The sequence below is a fragment of the Calypte anna genome, chromosome 17, assembly GCF_003957555.1.
Source record: "Calypte anna isolate BGI_N300 chromosome 17, bCalAnn1_v1.p, whole genome shotgun sequence".
Classification (NCBI taxonomy): Eukaryota; Metazoa; Chordata; class Aves; order Apodiformes; family Trochilidae; genus Calypte; species Calypte anna.
Window position 1 is genome coordinate 9,416,519 of NC_044262.1, and position 14,579 is coordinate 9,431,097.

At 47.5% G+C, this 14,579-nt stretch overlaps 1 protein-coding gene across 2 annotated transcripts in view; it reads left to right on the top strand.

Moving 5' to 3' along the window:
• Positions 1–225: 225 nt before the first annotated feature.
• Positions 226–14,579, top strand: part of COL5A1 (collagen type V alpha 1 chain) — a 142,251-nt gene continuing 127,897 nt past the window's right edge. For both annotated transcript variants that reach the window (XM_030461190.1, XM_030461191.1), the window contains exon 1: positions 226–390. In XM_030461190.1, the coding sequence (XP_030317050.1) occupies positions 291–390 (100 nt within the window). In that variant the 5' untranslated portion in view covers positions 226–290. The remainder of the gene's footprint in view (positions 391–14,579) is intronic.

The window sequence follows — 14,579 nt, forward strand, 5'->3', positions numbered from 1 at the left end:
AAGGGGGTGGGGGGGGCGGGGGGGGAGAGAAAGAAAAGTTTGTCGCTGCAGGAGCAGACAGGGGCCGGGAGTGAGCGCGGCGGAGCCCCCGACAGCCCTCCGCCCGCCCCATGGCTTTATAAAGCGGCTGCTCTCCGGGGGGGGCTGGCGGGGGGGTCTCTGGTTTTTCTTCCCTTTGTGTATATATCTATCTATCTATCTATATATATTATATATTTTTCTTCACCCCTCTTCCCCCCTTCCACCCCCCTCGAATTGTCCCGAGCTTGGTGCCCCGTTTTTTGTGGACCATGGATACGCACACGCGGTGGAAAAGGCGCAGTTGGATACGGAGCTGCTCGGTCCCTTCTGTCCTGGTGCTGCTGGGTGCTCTGGCTCTCGGGAGGGCAGGTAAGAACCCCCCCTTCCCTCGGGTCCCCCCAACATCCCGGGGCAGCGAGTCCCGGGGTCTGCGGGAGGGAGGAAAGGAGGTGTAAGGGGGGGGGGGAGGATGAGGAGGGGGCTTTTTGTTGGGGGGCAAAAAAAGAAAAAAAAAAAAAAAGTTTTGTCTTAATCGATGCATTCCGGGAAAGAAATAAGAACTTAAACCCCAACTCCACTGAACCCACTCAACCTCCTTTAGCTGCCCGAGCCTCCGAATGCCATTTGTCAAGGGGCCCGTAAAAGGGGAAAAAAGTTAAAACAATACTTTTATTCGCCTTGCTCGGAGCTGAGCTGCCTGTTGCCGGGCTCGTTTTTCTGGAGTAAAAGTCAGGATGTGTTTTCTGGAGGCTCTAGGAGGTTTGGTTTTTTTTATGTATATATCTGAGTGTATATCTCTGCAGAATGTGTATTTAGTCAACTGGAAACCTCTCGTTTCGTAGTTCCTCCTCCTGGAGGAGAAGAAATACTTTTTTTTTTTTTTGTCCAGAATTAATCTGCTCCCCTCCACCCCCATCATATCAAAGCAGCAAATTTTGGGGGCACAAAAGCTTTGCAGAACCACCTGGGGACCCCACAGCTGGCTCTGCCCTACCAGCCCCAATTTGTGGAGTTTTCTCCCAAAAACTAGGGCCGGGGAGTGTGGCAAGAGGAAGTTTTGTGAAGTACCAGATGTGCAACAGACATGCAGCAAAAAAACCCCCAAAACCAAAAAAAACCAACCCTGGAATGTAATTTATTTGGGGTTTTTGTTTTACAGTCGTGGAGGAGTGGGACTAAGCACTTTATTTTCACCAGCTTTGAGTTTCCTGAGTGCTTTTCCAGAGCTCTCCCTTTCCCTGGGTGGGCTGTGGAATGCCCGAGCAGGGCAGATATGGAGGCTTGGGAGTCTGCTGGAAAAGTTTTCTGGGTTTTCTGAGGGTTTTCGGAGTTTGTAGCGGACACTCGGAGGCACCGCTGCTCCGAGGGCTTTATATACGTACACACACACACTATACATATATATACACACACATATATATGTATTTTATATATAGTATTTGAAGGAAAAAGTGATTTGTTGGCAAAGCTGGGGTTGGAAATCTGCAAAGTTCAAGGTGCTGGAGTTCTGGGGGGTAACTTGAGAAACTTTGAGCAGTGCCCTGAAGAGCTGAGCTGTCTGGGATTCAGCTTTCAGGCTCGGTTTTTGTGCTCTCTGAGCATTTTCCCTGGGAATGGGGCTCTGTAGGGCTGTTTGTGTGTGACAAATGTGAGTGGGATTCTGTGTACAGCCTGGAAATCAGTGGAATCGCTGGGCTCTTAAAATGACTTGAAGGGAGAAAAGGTGGGCGTGTGAGGAATGCTTTCATGAAGGGGTTGCTTGTGAAGCTTGAGCCGGATGGAAAAGGAGTCGAATGCCTAAAAATGCCTCAAAATGCCTCTTGAACATCCCTGGAGGGAAAGCGAAGGGCAGCAGGAGCTGCTGCAAAAGTTACCGGGGTTTAGAGCAGCTGGAAGAAGAATTGGGCTGAATCTCCTTCATCTCAGCTCCCTTTCTGTGCAGCTTCCCTCTCCCTTACTGGATCAGTTAAAAACGGGATTATTCCCGGTTGCTCCTCTTTCAAAGGAAAAGATGACAAAGTTTCCCTTTTTTTTTAATTTCTTTTTTTTTTTTTTTGGTCTGTCCCCACCTTTCCGAGGTTCCTCAGGCATTTTGTTTTGTCCTTCAGACAGCCTGACCGCCAGCCCTTGCTCTTTTCACACTTCCCTGGTAACTTTTAGAGAACTTTGGGGTTTTTTTTTGCAGCTGGAGGGAGCGATGGGCTGGCTGGAAACCTTGTGCAGGGCCAATGTGCAGCTCCAAGTAATGACTGGGGTAGTGAAAGGCTCCGAGTTTCCCTAATGAGCCTCTTAATAGGACATCAGATAATTTGGATGGGGGGAGGAGTCAGATTGGGATTGCTGATGGCATTGACAAACTGCTCTGCTTTCCCCTTTCCAAGTCCTCTCCGGTTTTGTTTAGCTCGGATTGTTTCTGTTTCAGTTTCATTTCAGTGCTTTCTCTTTGTCTGCTGAATCTCTGTAATCTTCAGGAGCTGATCCAACAGGTGGCCCCAGAGAAAAAGGGAGAAGAAACCTGGCAGAGAAGTTTTCCAGAAAAATAGAGCCATGTCCAAGGGGACAGTAACTGAGCTGCCTCTGAACACTGCCCTTCCAGCTCAGATTTTCCCCTATTTTAACAGATGATGTCACAGCAAAAAATCTAACCCGCAGACAAAGTTGGAATCTGTCTCTGCTTTTACAAATCCCTATAAAATTGAATCGGGTTTCTGGGTGAAACCTTTTGGAAGCAGCACTTTCCCTTTGTGGCAAGGAGTGTAATAAGAATACATGACATGCCCTTTAAAAGAAAGAAAAATGCTGGAAATGATGAAGTATCCTGTTACCATCTGTTGCTTCTCTCCCCTGGCTCTTCCCCAGTCATCTAAAATGAGCTAAAAAAAAAAAAAAAAAGTAAATTTATCCAGCTAGTTAAAAGTGTTTTGTTTAATTTTTTGCCAATCAAAAGTGTTGATATTGTTTTACAAGAAGAAATATGACTTTATAAGTCTGGAATTGATGGCAAGATCTGATTTCCAGTGTAAAACCTGGACTGTGCTGTCAATTTATTGCCAGATTGGAACAGGATTTTGCAGCTTAAAAGCACCCAGCTGTGGGATGTGCCTGTCCAGGGGATGCAGCTGAGCTAATCTATTATTTTTCCATGTAAATTGGGGTCAAGATGAAACCTTGGTGCTGACCATTCCCTTCAAGATGGTTTTTAAGGCTGCTCCTGTGCTCCCCTTCCCACAGCCCCATAGCAGTGCTGGGGGTGGGAGCTGGTTTTGGGTTTGAGGAGCTGGTTCTGTTGGGTTCACCAAAGCTGAAGAGGGAGCACTGCAAGTGTTGTCTGCAAGAATTTGGGGGGGATTGGAGAAATTATTTCATCTCTGGTCTTTAGGGGTAGCTCTTTGGTGTCCAAAGAAGGAGAGCAGTGCAGGGTTTCCTGATGATCTGGTCTCTAACACTGGATCATCACATGGAAAACCTTGAAGAGCAAGAGTAATCCAATCCAATCAACAAAAATCTCTTGGTGTTACTCTGCTTGCAAAAACTGCCCTGGAACAAATAAGGGAGGGGACTATTAAGGGGTTTTACATCCTTATTCTCAATTAAAACTCTGCCTGCCCCTTAGATTTGGTTGCTGGGAGAGGTGGGATTTCAGGTTCATTCCTTCTTGGAGGAACACACTGTACACGAGCAGCATAGAAGTTCTAATTCTGATGGAGCTTTTCTTGTTCTTAGAGCTCCAAAATGAAAATCTTGGCCACTGTCCCAGAGCCCAGGCCCTTAGTGACACACAGATGTCCTGACCCCCTTGGTAGCATCTACCTGGGGGTTTTTTCCTTCTGGCACTGCAGATGAGGTCTGGTGCTGTCTGTACATCTCTCCTTTGGGGAATCCATGTTTCCCTGTCTGTCCTGCAGCTTCCAAGGCAGAGAATGTGTTCTCACAAGTGCTTTGAGCTCCAGAGATCTTCAGAAGAGGAGACAAAGTGTGGCAAGAGATGCAGAGCAGCAGAAGGTGCTGCTGTGGCAGGTGCCACTGTGTGAAGGACCTTTTAGAGCTGTGTGTTAGGTAACCTCAGTTTTGTTTGGACTTCAGAAACAAATCTGTGGGAGTATTTTCCAGGCAACTCCTCTCCAGTCTGGGCTTTTTCTCTTCCATAAAGTGAAATATGCAATTTTAAGTTATTTTTTTTCTCTGTTGTTTTCTTACACCCTGATTCTTGGACTCTCTGGGTGCTGGTAATGCCCTTCTTGATGCAAGGTGGAGGATGGATGGCCAGTTACCCTGTGTGATGATGGAAGTCTGCACTTGGAAAAAGTGCCCAGAGCAATCCTGCTGGGAAAGCTCCCATACCAACAGATTAAGGATTTAGGGACTTTATGGCCCAGCAAACCTAGAAGGGGTAACGAAAGGAAGGGGGGAAAGGCAGCAGGGGAGAAATCAGATGTAAAAAAGTGCTCACCTGAGCATCACCATGGTAATTCCTGGTTTTACTGGCTTTGTGCTTGTGTGTTGCCTGTGGATATGTCTTGGGAAGAGCTCAGGGGGAGCTGAGCCCCCAGAGTGTTGGGTGGCAGCAGACAGTGGGTGCAGGGATGGGTCTAGGACCTTCCTGAAACCCATGGTGCCTGCAGGGGCTGCTCAGCCCTAAGGAACTGCAAAGGTTGAGGTCAGAGCCTCTCTGTTGGCCTCCTGCATGGCACTGGGGTTGGGCAGGGCTGGAGGTGCCCAGGTCAGGAGGGATTTGGGGAAGAGTGATTCCATTTGTCCTGCAAAATGACTTTAAAGTGTAATTTCAACCTCCAAGGCAGGGGAAATCCCTGCTGTGTTACAAGCATGGATCTGGCACTTTGTCACTCAGGTACATGTGAGTCCTTCCCTGGCTTTGCTTAGCAGGAGCCTTGTCCTCAGGATGCAGCCATTGTGCTATAAAATGAATTACTTTGCAGAGAAAGGTTTAAAACAGTGTTGGAGTTCTGTTGAACACAGAATTTTAACTTTTCAATCCCTAAATGGAAACTGCTGTTTAAAAGGAGAGAAGAATTGTCTGGGCAATAAACCAGAAAGGAACCATAAAACCCACCTCAGATTTCTTTTTTTCTTTTTTTTTCCTGTGGAGGAGGAAAACTTCTCTCCAGTCTGTCCTTTTAGCTTTCTGCTCACCACAGCTTGAGGAAAATCCTGACTTTGAGCTCTGTGATGCTGCTACTGGTGGAAATAACCTAGGGAATGCTGGAACTGGGTCAGATCTGAGATCTGGAGGATGTTTCCAGCAATGGCACCACTGAGCCACCCAGGATTTGGGCTGCAGTTCCCTCGGTGCCTTCCCTGCACCCCCTGGCTGGGTCCTTGACTTTCAGCTCCTTAATGTGGCATAAAACCCTCTGTCCTGAGTCTGTGACAAGAGGGTTTGGAGCAGATACTTACGGAGTAGGATCTGGTGTGCTGGGAGACACTGCACCCACAAAGGGGGTTCCCTTGGATGGGCTGATGTGGGGGGGATCCCCCCAAGAAGGGGCTGGTCCAACAGGCACCACTTCAACTTCTCCTCTGCTTCCTGTGGGACTTCTTGGTGCTTGGTTCTGTTCTTTTGGACCAGGACTCCTCCATGCCTTTTTTTTTTTTTCCCCTCATCTCCTTACTTGACTTTCTCTCTGGTTCAGCCCCTCTGGCTGTTGTACAGAGCTGTCAGGAATTAGCAGACTGAAGTCTGGTGGATTTTTATTCCTTGTTAAAGGGGTGGTGCCTTTTTGAGAAGGTTTTAGGAGATTTAAAATTCTTTTTTTTTTGGACAGGAAAAGCCTTTCAGGTGGAAACTGTCTTCTACTTTTCTGGAGAAGGCAGAGAGCATCCCACCTGGAGCAGTTTCATTGCTGGAGTTTGGCTGCTCCCCTTTTTCTGCCTCCTGGTGCATTCCCTTTCCTTTACTCCTGGCTTGCTTGGGAAAGGTTTTGGGGACTTTCTTCTCCAGTTACAGCCTGTGTAGCAAAGCTCTTATTTGTACTTGGAACTCATGTGATAAGTACTGAGTTTGCAAGCTGGCAGTTTTTCTTAAAAAACATAAAATAAAACCTTTGTGTGAAACAAATACAGAAAAACTTAGTATAGGAAGAATGGCCAAAACCAGGGAAAAAAAAAAAAAAAGAGTTGAGACATGAAAGAATGGAAAAACTTTGTTAAAATGTAGTGTTATGTGGAAAAAACTTGGGTTGGCAACATGGTGTAATTAGCCACTGGGTTACTGTTGGCAAGATCCAAGGCTCTTGAAAGGAAGCCTAGCACGGAGTGAACCATCCAGATGATGCCGTGGTTTCTCTGTGGACATGTCTGGAAAATCTTTAGTTCTAAAATAAATGAAAGAGCTACAAAAAAAGGCATTTTTGAGGTTGATTGCTCTGTGTCTGGGCTCTTTCTCTCCCCAGAAGCCAACAGGATTCCTAGCATCATCTGGAAGCTTTCACAATTATGAGTGATGTATTTTTTTATTATAATTATTTTTCTCAAGCTAGGAAAATGGTATTAATGTATTAACAAAGCTGGAGTTTTCCTTCAAGATTGTGTAATAAACTGGAGAGGAAAAGGGCAGTTTTGGGATTGAATGAGTGCAGTGAGCTACATCAGTGCTCATTCCTGACCCCTGCTCCAGAGGTTTCTCCCAGGTCCCTGTGTTTCCCATGCTCAGGGATCTGATCCTGTCTCCCTGGATGGAACCTGGCATTGAGCTCTAACACAAATATAACCTTGCTGCACCCCCAGGATCTGTGTTCTGGAGCACTGAAGTGTTCTGAGAGCCTCAAGTTATGTTAGTGGTTGTGGTCTAGGAGTTTGCTGCATTCAAAAAAATCTTCCCTGGGATGATGTTGGCCTGTCCAGAAACATTATTTGGTGCCTCACACTACAAATCCAGAAGGTTATTTGGATTTTGCCTTTAGTTTTGGGCAGCTTTCTTGCAGAAAAGACAAGGGACAAGAAAGGGACCCAAGAAAGGGTCCTGACAAGGGACAGTACAGACACTGTGCTGTTCTGTTGTCTGCTCTCAGAAGACTTAGCAGCAGTAAATAGAAATAAATAGAAATAAAACCTGCAGCAAGCAGAGGATCTGTTCAGCAGCCATACAGATGCTTCAGTTTCCTGGCAAGAAACCTCTTCAGCTGGTCGAGGGATGCAGGTGGAAGTGGGATGCTGGGTCCTGAAGCTGATGTCCCCAGGGGGTTTTGCAATGGAGCAGGAGGTCAGGGAAGGTGATGCCAGGCTGGCTTTGGGCTGGTGACATTTGGCTCTTTTGCTGATGCCAGGAGGCAATCCCAATGTGTTTTGTTGCTCTGTGGTCCCAGTGCCTTCATCCCTACAGGCTGGGTTTGATTTTTGGAAGAGTTTCCTGCCTGCTGCTGTAATTCCTTGTGCTCTGCCCTGCTGCTCCAGATCCACTGGGGAAAGGTTTGAAGTTCAGCCCTCAGCCTTTCTGTGCTCAGAGGCAAATTTCCCTTGGTCTGGATATCCCCCAAAGGAGCAGGGCACCCTGCTTGCCTGGGGAGGGATGGGTCTGCACTTTTGGGGGGACTTTTGGTCCCCTTAGGAGGCTGTGCCTTGCTGAAGGGCTGAAATGTGGCTAAATCTTGCTGTTAGCTTGGGATGAGCCTGCATGCCATTCCTGCCTGGCTCAAGCTGTGCATCTGCAGCCAGGGAGATGCTAATTCCTTCAGAGTAAATAAAGTAATAAGTTTTTTCCTGGCTCAGCTTCTAAGCAAAGTGTTTCAAGCCCTTTGCTTTCCTCTCCTTGCTCTGCTTCACTGCTCGGGCTTGCAGAGGGCTGGGGGAGTTTGCAGCTCTGCAGGAGGAGCTGGAAGGAGCTGATGGGGGGGGGAAAACTCCAAGAGAGGAGAGGTCAGAGAGGGGGTTGTGGGAGCCCCTGCTCGGAGGGAACCTCAGGCAGTTTCAGTGGCCAGATTTCCAGTTTCAGTTGCAGGTCAGCTGGAGTTTCTATTTTTTTTTTTTTTTTTGAGTATGGATGCACAGGGAAGAGCTGAGCTTTGGCTCTGAGCTCATGGATCCTCACAGAGCTTCTCTGGCCTCTTTTCCTCCCTCCATTCCCCCTGTTTTTTTTGTTTTTTTCTTTTTTTTTTTTCTTTCTTTTTGGTTGTTGTTTCCAAGACAATACTGAAGTAAGAATTCATTGCAGCTGAATTCCTGGAGATGACACTGCCAGTTTCCCAGGATCTCTTGTACTCCTGCAGGATTTTTCACAGCACTTTGGGATGCAGCTCATTCAGCTTCTCCCCCCCTCCCAACCTCCAGTATGAATTTAGCAGTGGATTTGTGTGGTCTCTGAGAGGGGGTTGGGGGGTTTATGCTGGATGTGCTGGAATGAGATCTCCTCTGTGTTTCTGTCTCTGCTGCAGGGCAGGGATGGGGTCTGAGGGCTGCAGTTCAGCAGCTGAATAATGAGTGCATTGTTTGGGTGCTCCTCTTTCCAGCTTCCACCATTAAAAGTGAATAAAAAGGTCAAGGAGATGACTCAGGGTGAACACCAGTGGCCTTCTGCTCAGCTGAAATAAGGCTGGGAGGGCTGAAAAAAAAAAAAAAAAAAAGAATTTCCAAGCCAGGTGTTTTGGGTGATGCCAACCAGCTCTGGTTTTCACTCTTCCTTCAGAGTTCCAAGAGTCAATCCCAGCTGGGAGCTGCTCAGGTGTCCAAACACCCCAGTTGTAGCAGGGGGATGGGGTTTGGGGCTGCCAGGATGCTGTGGCCCCTGGACAGAAACTCAGGGAGATCCTGGGGATGCTCTGGGCTCCTTGCTGGTGTTTTGCAAACCCAAGAGCTTGGAGTTTGTGTTCAGCTTCTCTGAGTACCCAGCAGGAGCCTCCAGATCCCTGGGGAGGCTCCCAGCACCCAGCCTCAGGGTGGCAGCGTGGGGATGGGGCTGGGGCTGTCCTGGGACACAGCCCTGGGAGTGCTGGGGGGGGAAATGGGGACCTGGCTCATCCCTGGAGAAAAAGAGGCTGGGAGGATGGGAGGGTCTGGAAAAGGTGCTTGGAGGTAACGATCCCCTGGCCCTAGGAAATGCCCAGTTGTAAATTAAGCTTTTTTTTCTTCTTAGCTCTTTTTTTCTTGTTTTTTTTTCCTACTTTTTCTTTTTTTCTTCTTCTTCTTTTTTTAATTCTCCTTTTTTTTTACCCTTCTTTTTTATTCTTTTTCTTTTTAATTCTTTTTATTTTTTTTTTTCTTTTTTTTCTTTTTTTCTTTTGTAATTCTTTAATTCTTTATTCTTATATTTAAATTCATTTTTATTTTTATTCTTTTTTATTCTTGTTTTTTATTCTTTTTTCTTTTTAAATTCTTTTTATTTTATTATTTTTTCTTTTTTTATTTTTCTTTTTTAATTCTTTTATTCTTTATTTTTAACACTTTATTTTATTATTTTTATTATTTTTTAATTTTCTTTTAAAATTCTTTTTATTTTATTTTTATCCTCATTCTCCTTCTTTATTCCTTTTTCTTTTTTAATTCTTTTATTCTTTATTCTTTTTTTTAATTTTTTCTTTATTCTTTTTTATGCTTTCTTTTTTTATTCTTTTTTATTCTTTCTTTTTTTTATCCTTTATTCTTTTTTCTTATTGATTTTTTTTTTTTTTTTTTTTTTTAAATTCCCTGCCCCAAAGCTCCACTGGCTCAGCCCCAGTGCCCCACACTGGCAGAAGGCTGAAAACAGGAAGGTGGCTTCTGTGCTGCAGGAGTGGAGAGGTGGGGATGGGTGAATCCCAAATGGGTTTGCTGGGAGGGGGAGCTGCACAGAGTTTTTTCTTTCACTGATACTGTTGGGGCAACTTCAATAAAACAGCAGTGGTGGCCTCCTGAGAACACAACCCAAGTTTAAAAGTTGTTAATAATTTTTTTTTTAATGGAATAGAGTTTCTGGTGCTCCTGTACCTGTGTGGTTCCTTTTTCACGTGGCTGCAACACCCTCCTGTGGGGTTTATCAGCGGTTTTGCTGATTGTTTTTCGGTGTCCCTGAAAGGAAACCCCCAGAGGTCTGCAGCAGACAGACACCCCTGCAGGTTGGCTAGCCCTGATTTTGGTGTTTTGGCAGAATATAAATATTGGGAGAGAGGCAGTACTGGTAATATTTACATTTCTGATTCCTGGCCATTGGATTTTAATCTTCTGAAGTCATTGCCCTGGTGTAAAACAGATTAGAGAATCATAGAATCCTTGGGGTTGGAAGGGACCTCGAAAGATCATCTAGTCCAACCCCCCCTGCCAGAGCAGGGCCACCTAGAGTACATCACATAGGAACGTGTCCAGACGGGTTTTGAATGTCTCCAGTGAAGGAGACTCCACGACCCCCCTGGGCAGCCTGTTCCAGGGCTCTGTCACCCTTACAGGAAAAACATTTTTTCGAATATTCAACTTGAACCTCCTGTGCTCCAATTTACACCCATTACCCCTTGTCCTATCACTGGTCACCACTGAGAAGAGCCTAACTCCATCTCCCTGACACTCACCCCTTACATATTTGAAAACATTGATGAGGTCCTCCTCCAGAATAATAACTGAAGCTTTATTATCACAGAATCACAGAACTATCTGGGTTGGAAGGGACCTCAGAGCTCATCAAGTCCAACCCTTGATCCACTCCTGCTGCAGTTCCCAGCCCATGTCACTCAGTGCCACATCCAGGCTCTTTGGAAAGATCTCCAGACACGGAGAATCCACTACTTCCCTGGGCAGCCCATTCCAATGCCTGATCACCCTCTCCAGAAAGAAATTCTTTCTCATCTCCAACCTAAACCTCCCCTGGCACAACTTGAGACCCTTTGTGCCCTCTTGTCTTGCTGAGAGTTGCCTGGGAAAAGAGCCCAACCCCCCCTGGCTCCAACCTCCTTTCAGGGAGTTGGAGAGAGTGATGAGGTCTCCCCTGAGCCTCCTCTTCTCCAGCCTCAACACCCCCAGCTCCCTCAGCCCTTCCTCACAGCAATTCTGCTGGATCCCTTCACAGCCTCCTTGCTCTTCTCTGGACCTGCTCCAGCACCTCAATCTCCTTCCTGAGCTGAGGGGCCCAGAACTGGACACAGGACTCAAGCTGTGGCCTCCCCAGAGCTGAGCACAGGGGCAGAATCCCTTCCCTGGACCTGCTGGCCACGCTGTTCCTGAGCCAGCCCAGGATGCCATTGGCCTTCTTGGCCACCTGGGCACACTGCTGGCTCCTCTTCAGCTTCCTGGCAATCCAGACTCCCAGGTCCCTTTCTGCCACTGTGTGCCCAGCCTGGAGCTCCCCATGGGGTTGTTGGGTCCTGTTGTGCAGGACCCAATTATCTTGATTTCCCCTCCTACCTCCAAAGATGCCTTCAGCAGAAAATTCAGCTGCCCATCCTTCTAGCCCACCTAATTGAAGATGCTTTCTCTAAACGGGCTTTGAATTAATTTGCCTGATAGGGTTTTGATCCAAGGGGAAGGAAAATTCAGCAGAAATTCCTGAATGACTGGAAACTGGGATGCTTTTCCCAAATGCTGTGGTAGTGTGATGCTGACCCAGGGATGCAGCAAGGCAGGAGGCCAGGGCTTGGGGCTTGTGCATGGTTTGTGATGCTCTGTGACCTCTGGTATTGCCTGGAAGCTCAGGTTGGGGTGGGTGGGTGTTCCTGGCTGCAGACAGAGTTGTGGGGGACCAGAGGTGTGGGACAGAGGTGAGGGACAGATGTATGGGATAGAGATGGGGGACAGATGTATGGGCAGCTGCTCTGTGCTTGCTGGGTGTGACCCCATGGGAGCAGGAGACAGAATCACAGATTTATCAGGGTTGGAAGTGACTTCTAGAGATCATCCAAACTCCCACCAAAGCAGGATCACCCAGGGCTGCATCCAGGCAGGTGTTGAACATCTCCAGAGAAGGGAACTCCACACCCCCCCTGAGCAGCCTGTTCTGGATGTGCCCTTCAGAGGGAATTCCGTGGAAGCCCCAAGGGAAGGTCCATCCCCCACCTTAGCATCCATTCCCTGGCTGGGGGCTGCCCAGGATCTCATCCCAAAGCTGTTGATTCCTTGGAGGATGAGGAATGCTCACCTGGCACCCTACAGATGCTCCTCTTGAGGAGGCTGAGGTTGGTTTTCTCCTGACCCCCTGGGCTGTTCTGTTTTTTTCTGCCAGGGAGGGGATGTCACAAAGAATCCCCTCATCATTCCTGGGATCCAAAATGGACGTGAGGGTGTGGGGAGGAAGGGATGTTCCTGCTGGTGGCTGGCTGAGTGCTCAGCCTGGAAAACTGTGAGGCATGTTCTCTCCTAAGGGTTTGTAGGGATGGGGAGAGGCACATTATCACGTCTTGTACACTTTGGGAGAAAGTCCCTCACTCTGCCTCCCTCAGATGTTTAAATGAAAACAATCTGTCTTTCTGCAACTCTTGGATGCTTTCCCTGCTGACCTCAGGAGCTGGGATGGGGAGGAGGAGCAAAGGGAGAGACTCAGTGCTTCCAAGTGCCTCCGAGTTGTTTGTTAAACTTCAGTCCTGATTCCCTGCAGGATGCAAACCAGCAAAACAAAAAGGGCCGTATCTGCTGGGGAAACATGGATTTTCCCAGTGCTCTGGATTCAGAGAGAGACCTCAGGAAGCAGTGAAGCCCTTTGGTGCTGGAGATTTGGCTTCCCAGGCTGTGTAGAGAAAAGGCAGGGAGCACAGAGGGTGAAGTCTGCTCCAGGCTCCCTCTTTTTCTTCTCCAGCCCCATTCCCAGAGCAGAGTTCAGCCCTTTGCTGCTTCAGAGGAGCTCTGCAGCCTCCAGCAGGCATTGATACCCAAGGAGGGTGGATGTGGGGTTGTGGTCCCTGCCTGGAGGAGTCCTGGGCACCAAGGGCAAAAATCATCCTTCTGCAGGGGCCAGGATTTGTAGTCCAACCCTTTGGTGCTTGCAGTGAGTTGTGCCTTGGCCCAGGGCTGGGCTGAGACAGGGAATTTTGGGGTTTTTTTTGGTTGGAAGTCTTGCAGCACTGCACATCCATGTGGAGCTGCAGGACTTTGGGACCTGACTCCTGTTGATGTTGGGAATTTCGGCAGTGAGGGAGCACAGCATCCTCAGACCTAAGTCACAAAACCACCCTCCATCTCTTTTTCTCCCCCTGCTTTTGACATGCTGCCTTCATTGCCCACGGACATGCTTTTTTTTTTAATTTTTTTTTTTTTTTTTTGGCAGTTTCTGGAGTAATTGGAGTGCCTCTTGGGATCCAGCCTGGGAAAGTGCAGTGTGATTCCTTGTGGTAATGGGGAGTAGGCTTGGATAACACCAAGCTGATGAAGATTTTTTCCAATGAAATATGAAGCAGAACCAAAAGCAGAGCTTGTTTTGGGTGTGGAAAGGTCTATAAAGAACTTTGGGTTCCTTATTTGAAGGTTCTTAAAAATCTGCACCAACAGACTTAGAGATGCTCTGAAGCTCTTAGAACATCAGTTAAAGATGTTCTGCACATTTTGGATAACTGAGTAACCCAGCATGCTTCCCTCCTGCAGTTCCCTTCTCCAGAGCCTTGGCCAGACAAACTGGGGCCCTCCTTGCCCTGGGGACACTCATCCCAAATAAGAACAGCAGTGCTGCTAAACCCAGCACGATTCCTGCAAGCCTGGAAATAGCTGAGACTCTTCTGCTCCAGCAGAGTTGGCCAATTTGTGGGCTGGGTATAAAGGTTTTATGGATGAAGCTGAAACATCTGCTTCTGGGGGAGGGAAATCTGCCACATCTCTTGCTTTTTGAGCTCATGTGGTCTCCAAGGAACCTGGGTGGGATTTAGGGCCCTGTATACATTATATATATAATGGTGTGATTTGTGGGGTCAAGCTGGTTGGTTTTCTGATGGTGGTGAAATGCTCAACCCTAAAGTAGCCTGTAGGAGATTTTTGTCACTGGAAGGGCTGGAAAGAGATGTGGGGAATGACTGAGCTGCTACAAAATAGATATTGTGCTTAGGAATATGGTTTGGACTTGGTAGAGTAGGGTTAGCAATTGGATTTGATGATCTTAAAGGTTTTTCCACCCAGAATGATTTGTGATTCTGTGAAACTGAGAGGCAGCCTCTCATGCTGAGAAAGGAAAGCTGCAGATGTGCCCCAAGAAGTGTATTTGGGGGAACAGATCCCTTTTCATCACCTTTCTTTCCTTTTTAGCAAGCAGTGGATGATAGCAGGGGGGGTGTTAATGCAGGCAGCAGGTTTGTCATGTCTGGGCAATGTCAGTCAACACAGGATTAAATAAGGCATGTGGAAAATTCTTCTAGGAAGTAAAGTCTAGTGAGAAAGAATCATCAGAGGACTTGTGAGGTGAAATAATCCTCTCTAGACAAGCTTCAGTCCTCATGTGTGCCCCTGGAAATGTGCCAGGTGATGGATCAGCAGTTTGGAAGGAAGAGGCACACTTGGCTTAGGGGTGTGAGCATCCCAGGGTGCTGAGTGATGGATCTGCAGGAATACCCAGGGAAGGGTCCCCTCCTGTCTGGAGCCTCCCAGGGAGGGTGGAGGAAGGGCTGGATGTGGAGCAGGAGCTGCTCTGGAAGGCAAGATGCCCACCCCCACTCTTGGAGAGAGGGCAC